Below are 25,258 nucleotides of genomic sequence, written 5' to 3' on the forward strand. Positions count from 1 at the left end.
TATTTTAAGGAAGCAAGTAAGTCACAACTGAGTGTCTGTGTGCCACCCTTTAATCAACTGGGAAACCTAAGGAGTGACTCTCAGCTGTCACTGTACTAAGAAGCAGTGCTGCCTTTTGTGGAGTCTGTATATACTGAACTCAGGGCCATGGAGTAAATATTCTTGCTGTGTGTTCATAATCATTCTACTTAGAGTAAGCGCTTCTTGGGTGGGTATTACAAACCTGTTAATCTTTATGGTATTTATAGGGTAATTTTTAACTCTGTTGAGCTCTTTACTTCCTTGTGGGTCAATTACTCAATTTATAACATTGTCAGGTGTAAGAACTTTACCATCCAAGAGTAAACAGTGTCGGGGATGGTTCTCTACCTGTGTTTGCACATAGTTCTTTGTATATTAAGGTATGCAATAACTTATTCTGTGACTGACTTACAGGGATTACTTTTAGTCCTCCTGGTTTGCACTTTGAAGTAATGTCTTATTTTAGCTCTTCTGCTTCATCACTAATGCAGGAATAGGGACTGTTCTGCTTTTGCACTTGTTCTGCCACATGGCTTCCAGCTTCCCTGGTCAGGCATAGTTGCACCTGGATTTTGCTGGACTTGAAAAATTTCTTTTGATGAGTAGTAGTGTGTTATTCACAGGTATTAATAAGGTGTCAGCACTGGGGAGGTTGGGAAGGAAATGCAGGGTGGGCAGAACTCTTGTTTCCATGAGTAAGCTCATGGGTTTTAATAATCTGATACTACTGAGTTTATGCTTCAACACTGAAGCTTATTAGAGCAATAGAAAATTGTTACAGAGGGCAGAATACAGTGTGAGATGTGATTTGTCTCTTTTACAGAGCTTGCACATTTAGTTATAATTTTCTTGAAAGGTTAATTCCCAGCTTCTCTTCAGAACATTCTGTGCAGGCCTTTCTGTAGGGAAAAAAAAAATTGGACCCAATTTAAATAGACAAGTCTTGTGAATCCTGAAAGAATTTGGGCATTTAGCCCAGGAAAGGGAGAGTTCTCTGCAAGAACTTCATTAACCCTGTCTGTCATCAAAATAAGTAATAAAAGTAGCTCTGCAGACATTATAAAGAACAGATCTTCTTTCTTTTACCCCGTGGCCTTGATCTGCAAGGTACTGGTGAATGCATCTTGTTCTTGAGGGACAGCTGTGCCCCTGTGGGAAGGGAGATGGAGATGTGCTACATACAGGGATACAGAAGTGGGGATATGAACTAAAGAGCTGCATTAATTTCTGGAAAACTTGTGCCATTGGTTCCAGATACTCAGGAATGTGGAGTGGAGCTGATTTTTATTTAGTAGCATTATTGATAATACAGTCTTACTTGGAGCGAGTTATTTTGGAGCAGAAAAAACACAAACTGTATTTCTAGCATAGCTATTTTTGTAAGTAGAGAAATATTTTTACATGGAGAAGAATTTCTGCTCCCCTTTGACAGTTGCTTGCAGGATCCAGATGCTGTGAAAGCTCTTCCTGCAATGCCAACATCTGGCTGCCTGCACATTTTGGGTAGAGTTTTATGAGGTGGCTTTGAAGTTCCTTTTGGATTTGAATCACATGAATCTTTAGATTGGCTGGGCTGCACAATTCTCAGCATCATTTCCTTTTCCTTCTGATTATGGGAAATGTAAATACTTCAAGCTGTTGTTCTGATGTTTTGAAATTGGGGAACATATCTCTATTTTCCTCCATTTCTTTTCCCTGGATTTGAGACATAACTTGAGTCTTTAATGGCCAACAGCACTGCTGTAGGGAGAAGCTGCATGAGCAGGGTTGGTTACAGCAGGTTTTGTGGATTTTGAGTCCATCTGACATGGGCTTGCTCTTGTACTTTGATCTGCCTTTCTCAAACATTTCTGAAATTACAGCAGTATTTGAGAAGTATTTTTGTGAGTTTGCTCAATACTTCTTGAGCGCTTGGAAGTGTTCTAATTAAAAGATATTTATAAGTGCTAAGTGGTGGTGTTTCCAATCACATATGTACAAAAAGATTTGTAGAAAACTTTAAGATTCAAAGTTATACGTTTGTTAAACTTTGTGAGGACAGGCAGGGCTGAATGGATTCCACATTCAGGGTTTGGGCTGTAGCAGCAGAGCTGATTTAAACTTCGTTTTGCAGTTTGGATCTGAGTTCTGGTTTTGTCTTATTGGCTTAAGATGGTCTCCTCACTTGTGCTCCTGTGTGGGATGGGTGGTTACTAAAGCTGGGGAAGCAGTTTGTGTCTGGTAGAAACTTATTTTAGAGGTTGGTTTAGATTGAGGGGTTTCCCCACAGCCTCAGAACAATCCATCTGCCCAAGTGCTTGAGTTTTGGCTCTTGGTGTTGACAAGGGCTCTTCAGATGTTGCTGGAGAGTGGAGCTGAATTTCAGCTGTCACCATCACCTGGCTGGGGCGCAGTGAGCTCACTCCCTCCTGTGCCAGGAGCCAGCCTGGAACGGAGGTGGCACTGCTGGTACAGACAGTGTGTGTTCCATGGCTCTGGGAGATGGGACTCGTTTCAGTTAGCATTTAATGATGTGAAAATGTCTGGCAGCTTCTGTGAACATTTATGTTATGAATATATTTCCAGCCTATATTTAATCTTCCCTTCATCAGAAATGAATGAATTCCAAGAAGGATAACAGAAGTGTTCTTAAATAATTTGGCTTCGTGTTTGAAAGCTTTATTGCATTATAAATTAAAACGTGAGCATGTTGTTGCATGCTTGGTAAGCAATACAGTAAAATTCCAGGTAGATTTGGTACGTGTTTATTTTTGACGTGTGTTTCGTTAGCAGCAGTGGTGGCCTGAGAGATCTGGCTCTGATGGTTCCAAGGTGATAAAAATGAATACTGTGAATTTTCTGGAGGGCTCCAAATTGCAACTGTGAGAATATAAATTAAGGTTGGGTTGTTCCTTAATCTGAAACACACCTAAGTGAACACTGGTTGGGGAAGAATGCAACCTGCTGTTGCTATGCAATGGTCACAGCATCACCCCTCTTCAGAGGAAGTATTTCCCTTCAAATGCTGCTGACTGCTATCCATCCTCAGTTTTGGATGTGAATATGTATTTGATGTTTACATCCTACACAAACATCACACATAAATATTTACATGTCGTGTTGTACTAGGAAATTGAGTGCAGTGAAAGAAGAGGTAGGAAAAGTCCAGTTCAGCTAGTGAAAAGGAACATTTACCTTAAAGTATAAATCACCAAGTGCTCTTGGCACTGATCCTGGAGTTGTTTAATAGAAGCCCTGTGAAACCATCCCTTGGATAGATCTGCAGAGTATCTGAAATGTGTCCAGAAGACTTAGATAATTACATTTTTTGGTGTAGGACCAAGTTCTAGGGAGCCGGTACTGGAGACAACCAACCAAACAAAACCCAACCCTTAACTCAGTTAAAACTTTTAAAAAACTTAAAATTAAAATTAGAAGTAAACTACCTGCCTACCTGGTGAGAGATGGGCACTTGAAATGTTCTCTCGAAGTGTTGTATTAGCTCAAGTGGCATCCTCAAACATCCTGACCTTGCTATTTTCAAGCCATTGTACTGGATTTTTCCCCAAACTAGAAGAAGTGTATGAAGTTAAAATCTTGCTTGCTTAGAATGGGAATATGGACCTGAGCTGGGTGTAGGTAGTGATTTGAAACAGAGTGGGATGTTTCATACAGTTAATTATTGGCAGGAAGCATTTGTTTTATTGACATCCACAGAGAGATGACTCTGCACAGCTTTAAATAGTTGACTTAATGTCATTTTGCTTCTAGGTATGGAACAGTGAATTATGGTGTCTGTCACAGCATTTGTTTAATGAGTATCAGTTGTTGACATGGTATGAAAAAGCTCCAGGGCTTTTCAGCCATTTCACTAAAACTCTCAGTTAGTGGATTTGGGGTCTTTGAAGAGCCCAGCCCTTACTTGCTGATGAAAATCTGGTTTGCACCAAGTCTTAACAGAAACCCATCTGCACCTGCTCTCAGGGTAAGTGCAGCTCTCTGAAATGTGAGGTGTGGCTAAACCACTGTTCTTCTCTTCAGTGGCCAATTTGTTACAAAGACTCTCATCCTTTCCAGGGAGTTATAAATTGCAGGTAACTCACACTGGAATGTTTGTGTGTGTGAATCTATAAATGCAGTTTCATTGTTATGCTAGGCCTGAAATTCAGAAACAGTTTCTGGGTGATTTACCGGACTGTTTAACAGTTTTTGCTTGAATTTCCTCGGTTCATCCAGAGCTGCTGGTGAGAGAGGCCCCAGTCCCTCTCAGAGCAGGGGTGACCATGACCACCACCCTCCACAGGCAGCTCTTGCTGGGCAGTTTTTAGCGAATCACATTCTCTAACTGTGCTCTTGCAGGGTTTTCTCCTCAAGTATTTCAGTGCTGTTCCTCATGTTGTTTCCTTTAACATTCATATTCATATTTTTTCAGTGTTGGCAGGTGTGTATTTCACATTAACATGAGGGGTTTTTTGGATGTTAGACTGCTATTTGCTTATGGTAATTTCCAGTCATCATAAGGTGACTGTTGAGAGAGATGAGCAGAGAGGAAAAAAATTGTCAGGCATTTACAGTAAATACTCTCTGCTTTTGGAAACGCTGTCAGAAGTTTAATTGTTAGGTTCAAGTAAGTTTGTCATGTGCCAGACAGAATCAGTCTGCTGTAATGAACGGGTTACGCACTTCACCAGCAAAAAGGGAGAGTGAGAAACCAAGGGATGCTCAGGATTTCCTGTCACCTTGCACTGCAGAAGGAACGGGGTAGGCTTTTTAACCTAGCCTGTAATTAGGTTTTGCATGGAAGCATGTATTACTGTGCTCGCTTTGCCAAAGCTCTTCAGTATGATGGATGAGATTTAAAGGTTGATCTGACTAAATTGCAATGAGAATACTAACGACAAAGATATTTCTGTTGTGAACTATTCCTACCAGGCATCATAGCTGTGACAGAAATGGTGTAAAGTAATGGACAATAAAAGTCACTCGAAAATAATACTCTCCTAGGATTGGGCTGCCTTCCCCAGAGCACATACCTTGAACCACAGCGATAATGTAATCATAAGCCCAGATCATCATTTAAATATATAGGTAATCTCATAGAGTATCCTGGCAGATTTATTTTATGAGCAAGGAAGAGGAAGAATATTATTGGGCAGTGGAGAGGAAGAAAGTGGTGCTGATGTGGTTGTGTTTATTCTGTAAAACAGTTTGCATTTCTGCAGCCTTTGGGGAGCGTGCAGTGAGCAGTGGCAGCCTGGCTCCCAGGGCATGGCATCGCTGCAATATCTGCAGGGTGTGCACTGCTGCACTTCAGTGCCCTGGGTGGTGAAAAATGGACATTTGTGCAGTAGGTTAAATCACACACCTGACTGGTTTTAATCAGCTTGTGGATTTCTGGAACCATACGTGTGTTGCCATTTTGTTTTGCTTTGTTTTAGTCAAGGTACCCAAACAGAGCTGCTTGGCTCCCCCACAAGTCCCTGTGTGGAAGGGGGATAAGAGAGGCGTGCAGTAAGTGGGGGAAAGCAGATTTGTATGTGTCACATATGTATGTTTATCACTCAGTTATGTGTGTACAGTGTGTGTGTGTGTGTGTGGGCTGGGCAGCAGCAGGGCTGAGCACTGGGCACATGCAGCAGCTGGTGAGTCTTACAGGAAGGTGAAAAGTGCTGGTACAGAAAACAGTTGTAACACTGAACACAAGCTGCTGCTTTGCTGCCTGCTCGAGAGGTGCACGGTCCTGTCATGGTGATTATACATCTGGGAGCAAATAATTTGGCCTGCAGTTGAGTTGGAGGCATCCCGAGACACATGGTGATACCCGATCAGACTGGTCACAGCTGCTTCACCGAGGAGCACCCGGGGCACCGGGGCGGCTGGGACCGAATTCCAGGATGCTGATGAGGTTCTGCTCCTTAATGAGTGTCTGGGAACTAATGATCCTGGCCTTTGCTACCAAATGCCCTGGGCTGTTCTGTCCTGAGAATCCCACCTGTCAGGTACCTGCAAGGTATCAAGGGCTTGATGGGGTTTTGTGTTTTGCTCTCTACTGATTAGGTGCAAGAGATGAAGTGTAAGGACAGTCAGGGAGGAATTGCAGCTGGGAATGAGCAGGGGAGCTGGACTGTACAAGAGGGTTTCTGTTTTCCCTGTATTTGGAAAAACTCCAGGTTACCCTTGAGTTTCGCTGTGTGGAGTAATAACTGTGCAGCAGTAAGGTGACAGTAGTGTGGGAGAAGGACCTGCTCATCCCATGTGGGTTATGGTCATTTTTCCCATTATGGTCCTGGTTTTCCAGATGATCCTGTTCTTTTATTCACTTTCTGGAAAGATATGTGATGCTTAATGCAATTTAAGGATGTTTTGATTTACAGTCATAGTCAAATCTCAGTGTGAAAATGTATGATACTGCAGATCTTTTTAGGAAATTTGGAAGCAGGAATAAAAGGAAAAGTGCAGAGTTAGAACAATGTCAAATGAAAATGGGCCAGTGTTAAAAGAGTGTGCCTTTTGTGATGTAGCACAGTGCCTGTGTGTTGCTGGCTGCTATTTGAAGATCCTCTGTGAAGCCCCTTCCTGGGGATTCCCCTTCACTGTCCCTGTCCAGTGCCAAGGCCCGGAATAGCTGAGCTGACAGCCTGGGGCAGGACACACTGTCCCGAGGTGTCAGCGGCTCCGTGCTGCCATGTGAGCTCTGCTGGCTCTTTTCAAAGCTGCTATTTTGTTCTTACTCCTTCCTCTGCTTCCAGCTGTAGCACTTCAAACAAGCAGTGCCTGAGTGCAGATCTTGCCCCTGCTCGTGGCAGCTCTCCTGGGCTCTGAACTGCCCTCCCCTGCTGCTCCCTCCCAGCAAGGGACTGTCCTTGAGTTTCCTTCTGGAGCCAAGGAGTGCCGGTTCCACTGGGAATGCCCAGCCTGGGCTGTGGTCAGATTGTTCAGGTTCCCGTGTTCAGCAGTGGATCCCTGCCCTGGGTTTGAAGTCCTTTTGAAGGCAGGACACATGGGGTGCCTGGCTGGGTCAGTGTCAGGCTGCAGGAACCTCAGTGGCACTGCCTGGATGTGTCTCCCTGCCGGGACTGGGAATGTGGCACCTCCTGGTTCCTGTGGAACTTGGGGCTGGGCAGCCAGGTGCTGGAACCAGGGTTTGCTCTGTGCGTGTGGTCTTGGAAGAGAGAGAACATGTGGCTCTCTCAAGTAAACAGCCTTTCTCCAAATCTTGAGTAATAAAATAATTAAGATAGTTCCAGCAGTACAACATAAAGTAGGGATTTCATAGGGGACTTTAATGCCAGTATTGAGACAATTTTATCTAAGTATTTTCACGTGGTTACTAGTAAACCTACAGAAGCTTGAGACTAAAAAGATCTTAAAATCAAACTTCTTCATACTAGCAGTGATTGTCCTTCCCCCACTGGATTTTCATGGTACTGACTTTGAAAAACTGTTTTTATTGAGAGCAACCCATGTGTTCACCTGTTTAATGTGGAGGGAACTGCAGCTCTTTTGTTCAGTGACTGTCAGAGTGAAAGTTCATTTGCTTGAGAGACGAGAAGAGCATCTCTCTGCTTTCCCCCTGTGTTATGGTAGCTGGTGTTGGGAAAGTTCTGCCAGAGCTAAGGGTTTATTTCACAGACAACTGTTTAAAGAATTGAGCACTACTTGCTGCAGAAATTCTTCTGCATCATATTTTCTCCCCCACTCCCACAAATATTTAAAATACCTTTGTATTTTAAATTAAGACTTAGTCATTGCCCAAGTGCCAGGCACGCACTATTAATACACTAATGAGGTCAGGTTGTGTTCTTTCACTGAGTGAATACTTGCCAAAACTCTTGAAATAAGTTTCTGCAAATGCTTGTGTTGGCCACTAAATCTTCCTGTGTCACCATTAGGCTTCAGTCAGTGCCAAGGACAGGAACGGTGCACTCGGAATGCCAGGGTGTGGGTAGGGGATAACCAGCACCTGTGTATGGCCCTTTGTGGGCCAGGGGTGTGGGTGTATTTACTGTGGCTGTTCTGTAAATGCTGTGACTGCATTTTGGGGCCTGGCCCCAGAGCTGGTGTGGAGCAGGGAGTGCTGTGATCCAGTCCTGCTTCCCTGAGCAGCTGGTAGTATTACCAAGTCAGGCTTGGACACAAATAGCTCAGGTATGCATTTTGTTTCCTAGAAGGGCTGGAAAACCCAGGTGTGTTCAGTCTCTTCTTTCACTGCAGGTACAGGAGGACATGTCCCACAGCTGCCCTGCCACTGCTGGGGACACCTCTTTTGGGTAACTCTTTACAACTTCTGCATGTTCTGGTACCATTTTGGAAGGGGAGCAGGCTCTCATTTCTGATTGCTGTGTTGGGCTGGCCTGAAACTGCAGCGAAGTCTTTTAAAAAAAGACTTAAAAAAATTTATGGAATTTTTCTTTGTCTGTTGTTCCTACAACACTTCAATCTCATCTAATCCAATATGATTTGTAGCTTCTGCTTCCTGTGTTTTGCCAGTCTTGCATAAAAACTTGTAATTTGGGGGTGAGGAAGAAAAATGGTGGGTTTATCTTCTGACCAAAGAAAGTGGCAACAGTCTGGAGGGACTTTCTGTCACTTTTGTTTTACAAATGGAGATGGGCAGAGCTTTCTAAATGTCCCCTAAGTGACTGGGGACCACAGTCCTTGGGGAAGTGACAGTAGCTAGTGTTAGAGGTGACAAAAGTAGTGTCCAGTGTCCGCCACTGACCCAATAAACCCATTTTGGGCTCTTTTGTGTTTTGTGAAACAATTCCAGCAATATTGGTGATCCTGGTGGTTTTCCTGGGCACTCTCCGCAGGTGGGGGGCTCTGAGCTGCCCTGGGCCCTTTGAGCACTGGCTCTGCTGGCAGGCCGAGCTCGGACAGAGCCGTGTCCGATCAGTGTCCGATCAGTGTCCGATCAGTGTCCGATCAGTGTCCGATCAGTGTCCGGGCTGTATCCGATCAGTGTCCGTGCAGTGTCCGGGCTGTATCCGATCAGTGTCCGGGCTGTGTCCGGGCTGTATCCGATCAGTGTCCGGGCTGTATCCGATCAGTGTCCGGGCTGTGTCCGGGCTGTATCCGATCAGTGTCCGGGCTGTATCCGATCAGTGTCCGGGCTGTGTCCGGGCTGTATCCGATCAGTGTCCATGCAGTGTCCGGGCTGTATCCGATCAGTGTCCATGCAGTGTCCGGGCTGTATCCAATCAGTGTCCGGGCTGTGTCCGGGCTGTATCCGATCAGTGTCCGTGCAGTGTCCGGGCTGTGTCCGGGCCGTGTCCGGGCCGTGTCCAGGCCGCTCGGGGAAGGGAGCGCTCGGCTCCTGCTGCAGCCGCTCGTGGGCCCAGGCAGAGGCACTGAGACTCCAATGTCTCCCTTGTTTTGCCCCAGCAGAACCGAGAGGCAGAGTTTGGTATGATACCATGGAAGGGCAGCACAACCATCCTCATCATCTCGGGGACCAGAACAACCCTCTGTGCAAGCTGCCGGGGCAGGAATTCCAGCATGATCCTCAGGTAAGTGCACCTGTCTCTGATCCCTGTCCCTCTGTCTTTTCTTACCTTCATTCTATAAAGATCTCCTGATTTCTTAGCATTTAACTGCCTTTTCCCAACTCCTTTTGTATTCAGTGCAGTTGTAGCAGTTTTAGGGAATGTCCAGTTTGGGATTCTGTCAGCCAGCCAGAGTTTCCTGAATCCTCATTTTGATTATAATAAGAGAAAAAGGAAATAGTTTGAATTTTGCTTAAAGCAAGTGTTTTTAAATCATCTTATGAAAACATACTGAGTTGGCTTTCTCTTGTCTTTGGTTCTTTGAAGAAAGGAAGAGTAGATGATTGTGTAAGTGAATAAATGTGTTTTATCTCCTTTTATAGTTTCATAGTAAATGCTGAAGAAGTAATCACCAAATAAAAGAAAAAGCTCATTCTACATGGAACTGTAGTTTCCCTGTGAGTCTCTGGAATTCCTCCTACAATGTATTTTGTCCATACTATAATAAGATTTCACTGCAGCAGCTCCTCTCTCTTCCTGCCTTTCTGCAGGAGTTAAAACCAGGATTTGCCCACAGTCTGTGGAATTTGTGAATTCTGGCTGCTTGACTTTTCAGCCTGTTTTCTGTTGATCAGAGCAATTCAGTTTTGCCCTGATGTTATTTTAAGGAACAAGCCAAAAGCGTGGTGGAAAGCTGTCAGAAGGAAGAGAATTGTGCAGCTGTCAGAAGGAAGAGAATTGTGACTGTGGGGAGGGGTGGCTGATCCTTTGCTGCTCCCACCGTGCAGCCCAGGGGGGATCCGGGGTCCCGGGGCAGGAGCTGTCCTTGGGAAAGCTCCGGCAGTGCCCAGAACAGGCTCTGCTCAGGGGGACTTTCTGCACTCAGAATGCACTGCTGGGAAAGTACCGTGGTGTGGAGCAAAGCCCCCTCTCCTAATGTAGCAATTTGTCATATTAAGTCATTTAATAATAATTGAATCCCCTTGATTAATCTCCTAGAATTAGCCAGTTGCATTTTGAGCAATTAGGGTTAATTACTGCCTCATTTGGCAGGATAGTGCCCCTGTAATTATTTCATGAACAAGATTAGGAAGTGTTCCTGTGCAGCAGATACATTCATAGCATCTTGGAGCACATGTTAGAATTTGTAATGACATAGTTAAGTGTAATTAGTAGCTAATAATCTGTGTTCTGCTGTGATGCTGATGCTGAGTGGGCTCATTTTGCTGTATGGTCATTGTTCAGTGAAACCTCCCCTCAACTCTGGTAATACCCAAGTTCTGTTAATGGAGGGCTCTAGTAAACTGTTCTGAGAATGATCTAATTTGGAATTAGAATTGCAGGAAGGCTTCCTTTGGTTTTGCTGTCAAAATAATGTAAAAAGACCTGAATAACAAAAATATGCAGTCTACCAAGGAACTGGAAAAAATGCATATTAAAAAGGTAGTGTTTAAAAGCCTTACATTGGTGGCATGATAGGGTTGCTGATGACATATTTCTGGTTTTCCATTTTTCAGGAATATATTTATATATAATTTTTTAAAGCTCTGGTCCTTTTTATGTGGAAGAACCTGAAATTACATCCTTTCTTTCTTCTGAAAATCTGAATAATACAGACATGCTGTGTAACAGTTTGTGGGAGGGAAGGAGGACCAAGCTGGTCTTACGAGAAATGTCATTAATGGCAGAGATTAAAAACTTAAGCAAACCCCAGAACATGAGTTCTTAGAGGTTTACATGAGGAGGGAGCTTTGTATGGGTTGGCCTTCCCTTCCTTCCAGCCCTCTCAGTACAAACTCCTGTGCCAGCCCCCCAAATACCAGAGACAATGTGCTCCTCTCCCAGAAGCTTCTCCTGTAACTATGCTGCTTCCTAAAGCTTCTTTTTCAGTCAGTTCTGACAGAGGTGTTGTTTCTGCTTTATAACTCACCAGTACAGAATATGAGTAAGTGTGTCAAGCTTTTCTTTCTGTCTTTAACTGCTGTAGTTTAGTTAATAAGATGAAATCTTTTGAGTAATGCTGGATACTTAGAAGTTATCTGTAATACCAAAAAAAATGTTAAATGTCCAACAAAATCACAGTTTTGGCTTTTGGCCCTCATACCTACCCAGAAATACCCCAAGGAAGATCATCAGCAAGAGGGAGAACATTTTCTAGTAATGTTTCAGAGTGAAGGTGTTAATTATTTAAGTCTCCAGATTACTTAGTGTTTATAGCAGTGAGCAATAAAAATTATTTAGGAGTAAATTAGTGGTATAAAAATATAGAGTTGTAATTTTTCACTTAGTTTTTGTACTAAATAAATACAGTAACTCACTTTTAAATAACTCTTTTATATACTCACATCTTAGCAGCAGAGCTGTTAAGAGATTATTTCTATGGTAATTCTAGTTTATTTTTGAACATCACCTTGTCCTACTGTTTCCAAGCTGGTTTTTCTCTCTTCCCTCATCATGTTGTAGTACAAATGTCTAGATAGGCACAGAATATCTGGATACCCCCAGGATAGATCCCAGTTGTGCTGACTGGGATGCTGAAACTTTGTAACTTAAGCCAAGTTCTTCAGCAAACTTTAAATTTCAGGTAACAGGTCAGGTGAAGGATATTTTATGACTGTGTAGTCTAATTCTGAAGCTCAAATTGAAAAACCTGATGTATTCTTCAATAATTACTTGGCTACCTGTTTGAAGGATAATCCATATTTTAAAAGTTTCCTCATCTCTTGCAAGCTTAGAAGTTCTTTCTTTAATCAGTCTGTTCTAATGTGTTCTCATAAATTCACACTGGAATTTCAGCCTCAAAGTATGCAAAGTTCTTTTCAGGTAGGCATTATTGAATGGAGGCAGGTGTATAATTTTGGACATACTAAAAGGGTTTGAAATACTGATGTTGATAGTAAATCATTGCTTATAATGTGTGCTTGTTCTGCGGGAGGGGCTGGAGCTCCCCCAGTACCACTGCAGATGTCTTTTAAAGGTGAAATTAGTTACAGTAAATGTCACTCAGATGAAGTATGCACTTTAGAAGCAAGGAAACCATTCCTTTAAAATTAATGATGCATTGCAAATATCAGAAAAAAACCTTATATCCAGCGTAAAGATAATTAAAATTCAGGTCAGAAGTGTATGACTTAGTCGGGCTAAATTTTTTAATGAGATTTCAGAAAATTAATTGGGCGAGTATGTTTTTACTCTTCTAAAGAATATTTCATTTCATGGCTCTACAGGAAAGATGCTTTTATTGGCATCTGAAGATTGTACTGTCTGACTTTCTAACCATTGGTTAACTAATCTTAACAGTTTTTAGGTTGATTACAAATACTCTAAATGCCTGCAGCCCTTTGTGCAGGGCTGACTGGTGCCTGTTTTCCACATGCCAATCAGCACTGAAACAACTGACTTTATTATTAATTAACATTAGCACTCTGGGTTTCTGTATTGTGCAATTAGCAGTGAACATTCCCCTTTCTCAGCCCATTCAGGCTTGGATTCCCCCTGGGGGAGCAGAGGACAGGCCTGGCTCTGCAGTGGGGCCGCATTTATGATAGTTTTGTTTTCATTCTCAGGGTGCTCCCTGGCCCAAAACAAGGGCTTAGAGGTACAGGCAGAGCTGTTCCCCCAGTTCTCTCAGGGCTGTTCAGGTTTTCCATGGACAAAGAGGTAAATTTGGTAGATTGGCCAAACACAAATTGTTCTGGAGGTTAAGAAAAAACTTTTCTTCCCCATCCCAGAACATAAATTCTGAACAACTACTCATTAAGAAAAATAAAAATACAACAAATGTGTTCAGGGTGTGTGGGTGTCCTCCCTGCCTGTCCTTAGAGCAGGATGTGGAGGGAGCTGTGGAATCTCCAATTGCTCAGTTGGGAATTTGTGTTCCTGCCTGCCCAGGTGCCTCTGGTGGCTCTGCCACAGACAGCCCCCAGCATGGAGGATTGTTAAGTACAAACTACATCCAAGGAGCAAATCTGTAGCAGGGAACTTTCCTAATCCTGCCTTTCCCCGTGTTTGGGTTCTTTTATAGTCTGGGATGTGGAGACTCCCAGGAATCCTTGCCTGAATCTGTTTGGGTGTGTACAAGATAACTGAAGCTTTTGTTTCATTGTTTCATTTTTAGTGTTATGAAACCTTACTAATTCTGTTCTGCAGACAGTCTTGTAACACCTCAAAATTCAATGTTAAAAAGCCCTGGCAAAATTCTCCCTGAAGTTCTGTGGCAAGGGCTGCCATTGCCTGCTCTTGCCAGCTTTGGAATTTGTGCTCTGGTACCAGTGGTTCCATCTCACAGAGCATGTGTGTCAGAGGAGATGTCCAGAAGAGCTTGTTCTTAGAATAATCTCTGCATTTCTTCTTAAATATGAATGGGGTTTTTATTTGCATGAGGAATTCTTTGACTTTAATCTTTGGCGCTATTTTTTTTCATGGAGTTGGAGAAGAATGAGACTTCCTTGTGTGCATGAAGAGAACAGCCTTTGTCTCAAAACAAGTTCTCCCCACACTGTGCCCTTCCTACAGCTGCTCTGGGAACAGAAATGTGCAAACAGCCCAGTTTTCATAGTGTCCAGTGGCTGGGGTTCTTTTTGCTTGGTTGGTTTTTTTTCCCCTCCCCTTTTCTTCTTTTTTTTATTTTTTTTTTAATTCAAGCTCCTTTGTTGACCTTGACTCCTAATCTGTAGTGGCAGGGACTTGATTTTACTGCACTTCTGGAAACCTGAGCCTAAATCTGTCCTAAAAATGAGAAAATGTATTTTTAATGAACAAGTCCAAAGATGCTGGTGGTGTCCTACCACACACAATTTATATCTGTACATGAAAACTCTGAGGTTCGCAGAAATAAAGATCACGAGTTGTTTGAATGAATAGAGATTGGTTCTTTGCCAGCTTCCTGAAAAATGGTGGTGGTTAATTGTGGAAGAACTTGAAAACAACAGAGTGCCCCGTGTCAAAAGTGATGAAATAAGTGAAATGTGTGTAAGGCCAGACTAGAGGGGTGTTACTCTGAGAAGGAAGGCGTTCCTCAGGTGTTCTGTGTGTCCTTGTAGGGGACTCAGCTGAGTGTCCTGCTTATGTTAAGGGAAGGTTAAGTTTAAACATCAGGAAAAGTGGCCTGTGATCAGTAGAGAACTTTCTGGTACCGTTTGGGCTCACCTGAGGATTATTCCTGGTTTGTTTTGTAATCAAACATCTCCTGCCCTCTCTGAAAGCTCCATTACTTTAATTAGGTCTGATGGCTTGTGCTAGCCCATGCAAATCTAGGTCATTGCATATGTAAATGTGCAGCTGCAGTCCTGGCGGTGCCAGAACACATCAGCAGAGGTGTCTAGGCATGGGCAGCATCACCCCCAGCATCAGCAGGGGCTGGGGCACATTCCCCTCGCTCTTGGCTAACATTTATTTATGTTTTCAAGTTCAGAAGTTGGTAGATATTTCTGGGCATGTGCTTGAAATATTAATTTACACTTAAGCACTCTTGGTGTAAACACATACTTTAATGATTTAGGAAAGGCAAGTGGAAATTGTCCTTGATTTCAATGTAGATTTCTTTCTGAAAAATAAAGTTTTGTAGTCTTTGCCTCATAAAATGTTGTTAGAAGTGCTGCTTCTATTCTGAATGGTGACTCCAAGTTAGAAAAGATTTTGCTCAGACTTTCTTGCTGCTCAAGAACATCTCAGGAGGCACATGGACATGGTGAATGAAATGCTGTGATTCCTTACTATTTTAAAATGAGGAAAAAGTGCTTTGTAGGTTTATGTGCTGACACCTTTGTTTTGCCTGGGGAGAGCAGTTTGTCTGTACAGGTCAAGGAACTCGCTTCGCAGCTCGCGTGTAAAGCAGTCGGGCAGCAGTGATGTTCCTGGTGGGAACCGGGCAAATGGGACAAATCCTGTGTGCAGACTGTGCTGGCTTTGTCAGGCAAACAGTGCAGGGCACTGGTGTTTGCTCCACTGCCTGGGATGAGCTGAGTGTTCCCATCCACTGGGACGGGTATTGAGGAGTGGTTCTGTTTATCAGACCCCTGCAAAGAGAGGCTGCAAGCAGTTTGAACAGAGGAGGCTGCAGTGGCTGATTAATTGGAATATTTGTTTGCTTTCATCCTGTGTTGCCTTACTCTGGTGATAATTTAGTAACTTAGAGAGGAATGTATGTAAACAGTAAAGCAAAGCAATTGCAGCCTTCTGCCTTTATCTGGTGACTGTAGGATGCCTGTTCCCTCGTCACTGAGAGGATGCTCCCAGTTTATTCCATAGTGTACACTGCCAAACTTGAAGAAATGAATCCCAAGACTTTAATTTTGGTTTGGTTTTTGTTCCCTCTGTGAATGGAGCATAATTCCAAGCACAGCACGAGCACTGAGAGCTGACCCAAACTTTGATTGCAGTTAATAGCTGGTGACGTGTTCCAGAGCATAGGTGAGACCGGAGTGTGCTTAAAGGGAGCCATGCCCTGAACTGCTTGAAGGAAGCAGTTGGAGGAATTCCCTTCCTCTTTTGGTGGGACTTGCCTTCAGAAATAGCTGCAGGTCCCAACGCTGGCTGAAAGCTTTCCCCATGCCAAGTGTCAGTCGCAGCCCCCTCTGCGTTAGGAGCTGGCAGTGCAATGGGTGCTCCTTCCACCTCGCAGTGCTCCGGCCCCGGCCATGGCTCATCCTGGGAAACCCTTCCCCACCCAGCTCTGCCAGCTGGGAACTTCTCTTTTTGTGGGTTTTTGTGCAAACTGAAACAGCTCAAGATTCTGAAGCTCAAAAATGTTCTACTTGGCACGTGTGCTAACTTTGAGTAATTAATTTTCATCATTTCTTTTTTAAATATTGTTTGGCAGCCGTGCTAATTACAGAGGAGTGCAGGAGGGCTCTTGGGAGCAGTCACGGTCCTTGGAGGCCGTGCTCCTCGTTGGGCTGTGTCTCCCTGCCTGGCTGGGTGTTTACCTGGGACTGCTCGGCTGCAGCATCCCAGGCGACAAGGGCAGGCAGGGCTGAGGAGAGGCTGTGGAACGAGGGAGAGCGGTTTGGGATTAATTAGTTACTTACACGGAAGGCGAGACTTTAATTCCCTTTCTAAAGAAGCCATTTGGCTTCCTCCAGCCTGTGTTACCGCTCCATCTGTGAGGAGTGAATGTGTTTGTGGTGGGGCTGCTCTCCATCCCGCTCAGCCCAGGCTGCAGCCTTGGCCACGAGAGCAGGAGGGGCCGCGTGGCTCGTTCAGCTCCCTGACTGCCTTTCCTTTGACAGAGACATTTAACGTCGTACCCGTATCGCTGCACCTTGGCAGATTTTCAGATTGAGAAGAAGATCGGACGCGGCCAGTTCAGCGAAGTTTACAAAGCAACTTGTCTTCTGGACAGGAAACCCGTGGCACTGAAGAAAGTGCAGGTGAGATTCCGGTGGCACGGGGATGTTCCAAGGCCTGCCGGGGAATCCAGAGGCAGAAAACTCTGCCCTGCAGGGCCTTCATCCCCCATCACCCCACAGGGGCTCCCTGTGTCCGCGTCAGGATTACACAGCTCTGGTGCCCTTTCGTATTTATGCTGAATTTCACCTCTTGCCTCGTGGAAAGGCTTCACCAAATTGTAGTTACATTTGTGAAGCAGCGAGGCCCTGTGGTGGTGCTGGTGCCATGAGGAGCTGCTGTCCCACCACAGCTGAACCACAGGAACATGGAAGGGAAAGAGACTGGAGCTTGCTGGTGGAGTTGGAGAAAATTTGTGAAAACTTGGATGTCAGAAGTGTAGATTTTTTAAACTTGGATGAAGTGCTGGGCAGTATTCAGAACAACATTTTGTTTGAAGAAATTTTCCATTAATCCTTCAACAGATCCTGCAAACTCATTTCCAGTGACTTAGTGATCACTGCACAATGAATACTAATGCTCAGAGTTATTGTTAATTATTACAGAGAAATCAGTGGAAGCTGTGTCTGTTTAAAAGAGAAAAGTAAACATTTTGTCTTTTATTTACTGTATGAAATTAATAGTAACTAAACCAATGAAAATCACAGCAGAAAATTCACAAACTTGTATCTTTATTTTTCGTGCTCCTTAGAATATTGCCTATGGGTTCTAAAATTAGTTTCACCCCAATGTTATCCCTGTGGTGGTTTCAAAATAAAGAAAACACTGATCTTTCATTGATCTGGGGATTGTGTGAATATTCACTACAGTAGAGGAGGTACAAATTGGGGAAGGAAACACCAACTGCTTGTTAAAGTATAAAGTACTTCTTTTTTGTTGTTTCATTTTTATCTTCTGTATTTTTGTGTTTGAAGATTTTCGAAATGATGGATGCCAAGGCAAGGCAAGATTGCATTAAAGAAATTGACCTCTTGAAGGTAGGAATTTTTATAATAGCTTTTTTCTTTTTTTTATTTTCCTTTTCTTTGGGGGGTTTTGGTTTTTATTTGTTTGTTTTGTTTTGTGAAACAAATTGTTTCGGATTGGCAAATAAAGCTTACACAGTAAAGGAGAAAGCAGTTTTGCCTATACATGTCATGTATGTGTGTGTATAAATATAACACATGAAAAATGATAATTTAGATAAAGGCTCTGAAACCAGAGTGTGCTTAAGTGATTAAAACAAGTAGTGATTTTAATGCCTTAGTAGCTTATTTTAAATAGTTGATTAAAAACATAGATGTGTTGCACTTTAAACATTTATTTTTATTGAATGCAAAAGGCTAAAAATTTAGTTTAGCTAGGCAAATTTCATTCTGAAAGTATTAAATAATTACTTCCGTGCCTGTGATTTTAGGGATTTCTGTTCAAATTCATGCAGTTATAGCCTGAGTCTGTAGGCTGTAGAGAAGGGTAAACATGAGCCAGTTGCTCAATAGTCAGGGAGGAAAAGAATACCAAGGTTTACATTCAGAAAGGGGATCTGCAATATTTTTGGGTTCTATTAAAAAAAAAACAACCAAGCATCAGTTGTAAATATAAGAATGAGCTATACTGAAATGAAAGGAATTAGTGAAGGAGCCAGCATAAATAATCAGATAAATAAGCTGACATGTGCAATTTGTGTGCTATTGTCCTCCTTCAAAGTTTCAATCTAGTTTTATTGCTCTTTTAAGGAGCAAAGAGACCTTGAGCACTGTAACCAACAGTTGGGGATTTGTTTCTGTTTAATGGGGGGGGAAAATTGGTTATTGCTTAACAAGACATCCTTCAGGACATTACTTTTAAATGTTTTGCGAATTTCCAGTAGAAGAGGTTGTTTCACCCTGTTTGGGTGGAATTGCTCTTTGTTGAGGACATCTCCAGGATGCTGTGCAGTGGGAAATGCTGTTTCTCACAGGATTTGTCTGGAGAGTTCAGCCCAGGCTGTGGGTGCAGCTGCTGGGAGGGTTTTGCGCGAGGGTCGCAGGAGGTGCAGGCGTTGTCTGGGAGTTGTCCTGACCACCTTGTAACTGTTCCTCTTGCATTCCCTCCCTCTGCAGCAACTGAACCACCCCAACATAATCAAGTATTTGGATTCTTTCATTGAAGACAATGAACTCAACATTGTCCTGGAGCTGGCTGATGCTGGGGATCTCTCTCAGATGATTAAGGTAAGGACATGTCCATCCTGGAGATGCTGCAGACTTCCAGGATTGGGCAGACCTGAGGCAGTGGGGTGAGCACAGCTGGGTTAGAAGCACTTATTTCCTCCTCTTGCAGTTTTGCACACCCATAGGTTGCTTCCAGACCTGAACCAAAGTGTCTGCTGGCATTTTAAATAGCCCAGGCCATGCCCTGAGTTTCTGGACACTGCTGCAGAGGGAAGTGTCCAGAGATGTGGTGGGACATGTGTGTTATTTGCAGGGTTGATTTACTCAGTCCATGATTGATGGGGACATTTAATTACTGTTGGGTTCACTATTCATATTGCCTGTCTGCCACTCTGAAGACATTCAAGGAAGTCTATTGACTTTCTTTGCAATGGGGATTTGGGTTTGAGAAAATGTTTCAAGTACTTGTTCTTCTTTTATGTTGCTCTTAGGAATACTTGTATTGCTGCAAACCAGCTTTAGTTAAGCTGTTACCACCTGCTTTTATATTTTCTTTGACATGTTAATCTTTAGACATACATCCCTTGTGAGAACAGATGTGTTATATCATGTTTGTTAGCACTCTCAACCTTCTCTCCATGTTTTACCTGGTTTTTGCCATCATTATTCTGTAATTATCATAAATGAATGTTTGGAAAGTTCTCCTCCTCCTTGTTGTCACAGTTAAAATATCTTATTAACAGATTTGTTTTCTTTGCCAGCAGAGCTATGAGGCACTAGGCCAAAGGCTGTCAAACAAGTTACCCATTCAGTCCATAGTCAATGGCTAAATTTGCAGGATCCAGGAAAATCTGCTTGGTGTCACAGGAGAGCCCCTGGGCGAGTGCTGGGAGCAGGGAGCTGGCAGAGTCACTCATGGGGAGAGCCCCAGATCTCAGTCCAGCCTCCCTCCAGGGGAAGTGGGATCTGCCCCAGCTTCGGGGAGCTGGGGGGCACAGCTGCTCCTTCTTCCTGGGCAGCAGCTCTGCCTTTGTCCTCCCCCCTGCTTCCTTGGGCTTCTGCTGGGTTCTGCCCTTTTCCACCTGGGAAACATCTTCTTGTGGTGGTGGTTGTAGATGGGAAAAACCCAAGGATTGTGAGAGCAGGAGTTGGGGCTGTGTGAGACCTTGCTGGGCTTGACTTTGCAATCTTAGCTTACAAAACTTTTACCTACGGAGTGGTAAGATTTCATTATATGAAATACTTGTATTTTTTAGACATCTGTAGTTTTTAGTTTAAAAATATTGACAAATATATTAATTTGCTTATCAGGGTTGGATATTTAATTTTTAAAAATAACTTTGTGTCATTATAATAAGATTTACATTTTCCAAAACATGACTAGTAGAGTCTTGGGTTGGTGCCTTGCCCAGGGTTGGGCTGTGCTGGCTTCAAGTGTCCACAGCTCTGTGTTCCCTCTGTACTTCAGACATGAAGAAGATGCATTGATTTTTATCAAGGTCTTATAAATGAAGTTTTTCAACTGATGCAAATCTAGGAATTGAATTTTTTTAAATTTCTAACAGGTACAAAAAAAAAAAAAATACCAAGCCCTAAACCCAAGAGGGAACAAAAGCTTCCTCCTAAATACAGCTCCAGTGCAGCAGGGGGGGTTTCCCCACTGCCCCTCCGTGCCACCCTCTCCCCTCCCCAGGAGCTGAAGCTCCTGTGTGGATTTTCAGTGGAACAGCCCTGACAGCGCTGGAAAGGTGTGAGGGTGATAAACCCAGGGCCTGTCTCTGTCACGCCCCGGTGCCTGCATTATTTATGAGGGATGTAGAGCTGCAGGAAAACCCACTGGAGAGTTGGGACTTCCTTGTAAATGTCAGGCAAACCTTATTGGACATGACATTTAGAAAATTATCACTTGTGGTCTTGCATACCCACTCTTAAATATTTTAATGAGAATTAAATAATTTTATTGTGTATATAACACTTTCTCCCTCACCCTCTGTAATTCTTCTGTGCTCTCTCTCGAGTTTTGGGTTGAGAGTGTTGCAATCTGTCAGATTTGCTGCCTGGGGAATTGCACAGTCGTGCCCCTTCACAGCTGATCTGCAAAAGAAAATTTGCCATTGCTTGAGTCAAACACGAACTGGTAACAGCATTTCACATAAAATAGAGAATGTGACAACGGACATCAGATGTCAGTGCTGAGAGGGGAAAGCACGAGACGCAGAAAGGGGCAGCAAGCCATTCCCTTCCTTTATTCCTGCAGATGGGAATTGTGATGGGTGCGCCGCAAAGGATGCGCAGCTGCCGCGAGGCAGAGGGCACACGGCGCTCCCGGTGCCACCCCGTGTGGCAGGGCTCGAGGAGCAGTGGGAAACCTCTGGAAGTGTTGAAGCATTTTGTTAATGCTCTGGCTGTAGAGAAGCCAGGGAGCAGCCATGCGAAGCCTGCAGTTCTGGGATGCCGGAGCGTGGTGCCAGGCACGGCTGGTGTACTCCCTGCAAAGGAAGGAGAGCAGCTGAAGGTCCATCGTGTTTGGCCTTCCCTGAAGTGTGCAGCTGGCTCTTCTCTCCTGTCGTGGGCTGAAGGAGAGTTCAGTGTTGCAGTTCATGCTGCACTCTGTGGTGCTGCTTTGTGCTGCCCTTATTCTGCAGCTCGGAGGCACCACAGGGCCCTGGGATGGGGCCCGGCTGCACTCGGCGCTGCCTGAGCACACCCAGCTGATCAGGAGGCTCTGTCTCACTAGAGAGTGCCCTTCATTTGCTATTCCTATTGTGCATGAAATAGAATATATTATTCTACCTGATCACAGAAGAAACATGGATACTTTATTGATGCTCTGGCCATCTTTTAAAAAAGGGAAGCAGATTTCCTTATCCTTGTTAGTAGACAATGCAATAATGAATGTTTACAAGGGGGTTTTTAATGGTCTTTTGTTTCTTAAGGCAAAATATTTGAGACATTTGTTGTTTTGAGGCATTAAATATGTTTTGCAAGGTAATTAAGGAGATTAATGCTAATCATAATTGTGTCCATTCAAAAATGTCAAACCTATTTAAGCATGTTTTTCATAATAGTTGTTAATTAGTGAACTGCATCGAAGTTTTCACACAGAGGAGTTAAAAGCTAATCAGAAGAAAAGTCATGCAGCTGCAGATCTGGAAGACACAAGCAACCTGCAGCTGACAAACACAATTCCAGGAACGAGTCAAATATGTTGCTTTTTTACTGATCTTTTATTTATTTCCTCCCACAGTATTTTAAAAAGCAGAAACGGTTAATCCCGGAAAGGACAGTGTGGAAATATTTTGTGCAGTTATGCAGTGCAGTGGAACACATGCACTCCCGCAGGGTGATGCACAGAGGTAACATTAATTCAGTCTCTTTTCACTGAATAATAATATAATGTTCCAATTAGTAAGCGCCTACATTCAAAAACAATTATGCTGATGTTCAGCCAATGCATGTTTAGAGAGGCTGGAGCCTGCGAGATGGATTTCTCCTTCTGTCTCTGCCTCATTGTTAAAGCATTCAGGCCGAAGTGAGTGTGGTATTAGGAAGATGAGCTGCTTTGTATTCCAGACACTGATATTAAGTAGAAGTGTCAAACTTGCCATTAGAAAAGTGTCAGAAATAAAATGCTGAGACTCCTGGATACAGTGAACTCTAAGAAATAGTCTTCATTATATTAGCTGTGACCTTAGAGAGTTGAGAAGAGTTTTTCTGTCTTGCAGGCTTTTCTGAAATATTAATACAAATACGTCCCGTGCTCTCATAACCTGTTCTCAATTTTCATTAATTATTTTTAAATCTCTTGTCTCAGAACATCTTAGAACTTTGAGCTCTATCCAAAAAATTACACTATTGCTATCAGTGTCAGTGAAGTGCTTTGGGAAGGACTGGACTCAAGAAATGCAAATTTCTCAAAAGGCACCAGCACCCATCTCGGCTGCTTGTTATTTCCTTGCTCCTTTGAAGGAAGGAATTCTTCACTATATTTTTCAGCAATGTGCTATCAGTTTTTCTCCGTTACACATCCCCTGATGCAGTGTATCAATTGTACCTGAATTAGGTCTGTAATTGGTGGCTGAAATGGGGAGCCTCTCATGTAGAGTCTGCTCTAACGTGAGGAAAGAGCCTCTAACTCCATTCTGACATGACTGCTTGGGAAACTGGGGTTGTAGGGATTTCTACCCTCCATGAACCAGCTGGGCTGTGTCGAGCCCAGAATTTTTGTATATGTGGAACAGTAATAACCCTTTGCATGAGGAGATGGTGGTGGGCAGTGCAGTTTGCTGTGGAACGTGATCATTCCCAAAGAGAACTGGGCTCATTTCTTTGATTTCCAGCAGTTAAAGAGGTTGCCTCTGTTCTATTGAGCTGTTTCCTACATTTTCCCTCATTGGTATTTCTTGTGTGCTGGGAAGTACACTCTGATTTTTGTGTCTGTGCAGAGCTCGAAGCCTTGGAAGATTGAGCCTATCAAAGCTCTAAAGAAACACGGTTCTGCTCGAGCCTCTTTGTACCGTGAGCGCTCCAGGCAATGCTTCTATTGCAGCATTAGAACCAAATAACCTTTTGTGGCTTTGACCTTTTACCTTTTTCTTCTTGCAGACATAAAACCAGCCAACGTGTTTATAACAGCCACAGGGGTGGTGAAGCTGGGAGATCTTGGATTAGGCCGGTTTTTTAGCTCTAAAACCACTGCAGCACATTCCTTAGGTAAGCTGGTACTCGTTAAGCAGGGCCTGGCATGCACTGTCAGCTCTGATGTTCAAACACAGGGTGTCCATCCTCCCATGGTGACACCAGTGGGAGTCAGGGGATGGGGACTGCATTTCCAGCCATCTGTGTTTTAAATGCTCTTTATAGGCATTAATGGGTATCTTCTGGTTTAAAATCTGGTTTTTCTGGAAGGCCTGGCCTGGTGTGTGTTTTACAGCAAACGTAGCAAAGGCTGTGTTTCCACTCTAGACAGCACTTTGACTGCACTGTGCTTGCTGGAATTCACTGTTACCCCCAACACATTTCACCTTTTTACCTTTGCTGGTCAGGACTCTGCCCTGACTGGGGCTGGGACTGCCTGAGGTGGGTGAGCTCTCATGGCTCATCTGTCCCAAAAAGGGACTTGAAATCTGGCCTATGTTTTAAATATCCAGCTTTTCTTCATGTCTTCCACATATCTCAAGGTTGTCTTCCTCATTTTTACCATTAACATTAATTCCAGTGCTATAGAAAATTGCATAGTTATGCAGTTCATTCTTCAAGTCTTACAGTATAAAGTATTTCATAATTGTGTCTGTAACCTCTTGAAAGGTGGCTGATTTTCCATTTTTATTAATGGGTCTGAATTTTTTGAGCACTGAAGGAACTTTGGCTTTTGGTGCAATATTTAAGCTCTTTTAAACGAACTGACTCAGCTGACTTTGGAACACATGATACTTGTTTTGCTATTTGTGTTTGTGCAATTTCCAATGCTGAGTGTGTCTTGCTGAATCCTTTCTTAGATGTGAACAAATTTCATTGCTGATAATGGCCAGCAGCACTGGGCTACCTGCCTTGTTTTGTATGTGCTTAAAAGATAGGAAGCATTTCTATAGCTTAGTTTCATAAAATAGATTTCAGATTTCCCTTTGTATCAAAAGCTGTCCTAGGATATATCCCCACCATACTTAATAGATGAAAATAAATCCTTTTCACAGGAAGTTAAAATCACATCATCTGAACAGGCCAAAATATGATCATGTCTAATTATATGATCTTATCCAGTTTGACTGCTGCACTTATTATATTAATAAGAATAAATTGGGGCTTGGAAACTGGCTGCACATGTAAGCCAAGCTTGTGACCTTTACCAGGGCTGCTCTCTCTTAATTGAGAAAGCTGGAGTAGGAAGAGCTCAGTCCCTGGCGCACAAACCCTGCCCTTCCTCACAGCAGCAGCATCCTGCAGACAGGTGAGAGGTGCAGGACACTGAGGGAGCAGCAGTGAGTGAGACTGGAGGGGTTGTGGGAGGGATGGACACATCTCCATTTCCAGCAGTACTTGGATCCAAGTGAAAAAGAATATTTTAACAATCAGAAAATACGCAGATGTGAAGCTGCTTTCTGTTTTTTTGATAATTTGCCAGAGGTAGAGGTTTTGTAGCAGCAGGAAATCGACTGATCTTGGGTTTGGTTTAATTAAGACATTGGCTGAAGGAGCTGTGAGGGCCGATCACCCACACCAGAGCGGGGCGGCCGCGCGGGCTGGGCTGCGACGCGGAGCCCAGGCCCTTCCCGGTGCTGCGTTGCCCCGGCAACC

The 25,258-nt window shown here is 43.5% G+C and overlaps 1 protein-coding gene across 7 annotated transcripts in view; it reads left to right on the top strand.

Moving 5' to 3' along the window:
- Positions 1-25,258, top strand: part of NEK6 (NIMA related kinase 6) — a 123,836-nt gene that overhangs the window by 84,116 nt on the left and 14,462 nt on the right. For 5 of the 7 annotated variants that reach the window (XM_086858561.1, XM_086858565.1, XM_086858562.1 and 2 more), the window contains exons 2-7: positions 9,388-9,509; positions 16,715-16,855; positions 17,747-17,809; positions 18,914-19,024; positions 22,212-22,320; positions 23,570-23,677. In XM_086858561.1, the coding sequence (XP_086714687.1) occupies positions 9,417-9,509; positions 16,715-16,855; positions 17,747-17,809; positions 18,914-19,024; positions 22,212-22,320; positions 23,570-23,677 (625 nt within the window). In that variant the 5' untranslated portion in view covers positions 9,388-9,416. Of the gene's footprint in view, positions 1-9,384; positions 9,510-16,714; positions 16,856-17,746; positions 17,810-18,913; positions 19,025-22,211; positions 22,321-23,569; positions 23,678-25,258 lie in introns of all 7 variants that reach the window. The other 2 variants (XM_086858563.1, XM_086858566.1) reach the window with 1 other exon arrangement.

Source organism: Cyanistes caeruleus, chromosome 20 (assembly GCF_971803275.1).
Source record: "Cyanistes caeruleus chromosome 20, bCyaCae1.hap1.1, whole genome shotgun sequence".
NCBI classification, from domain to species: Eukaryota; Metazoa; Chordata; class Aves; order Passeriformes; family Paridae; genus Cyanistes; species Cyanistes caeruleus.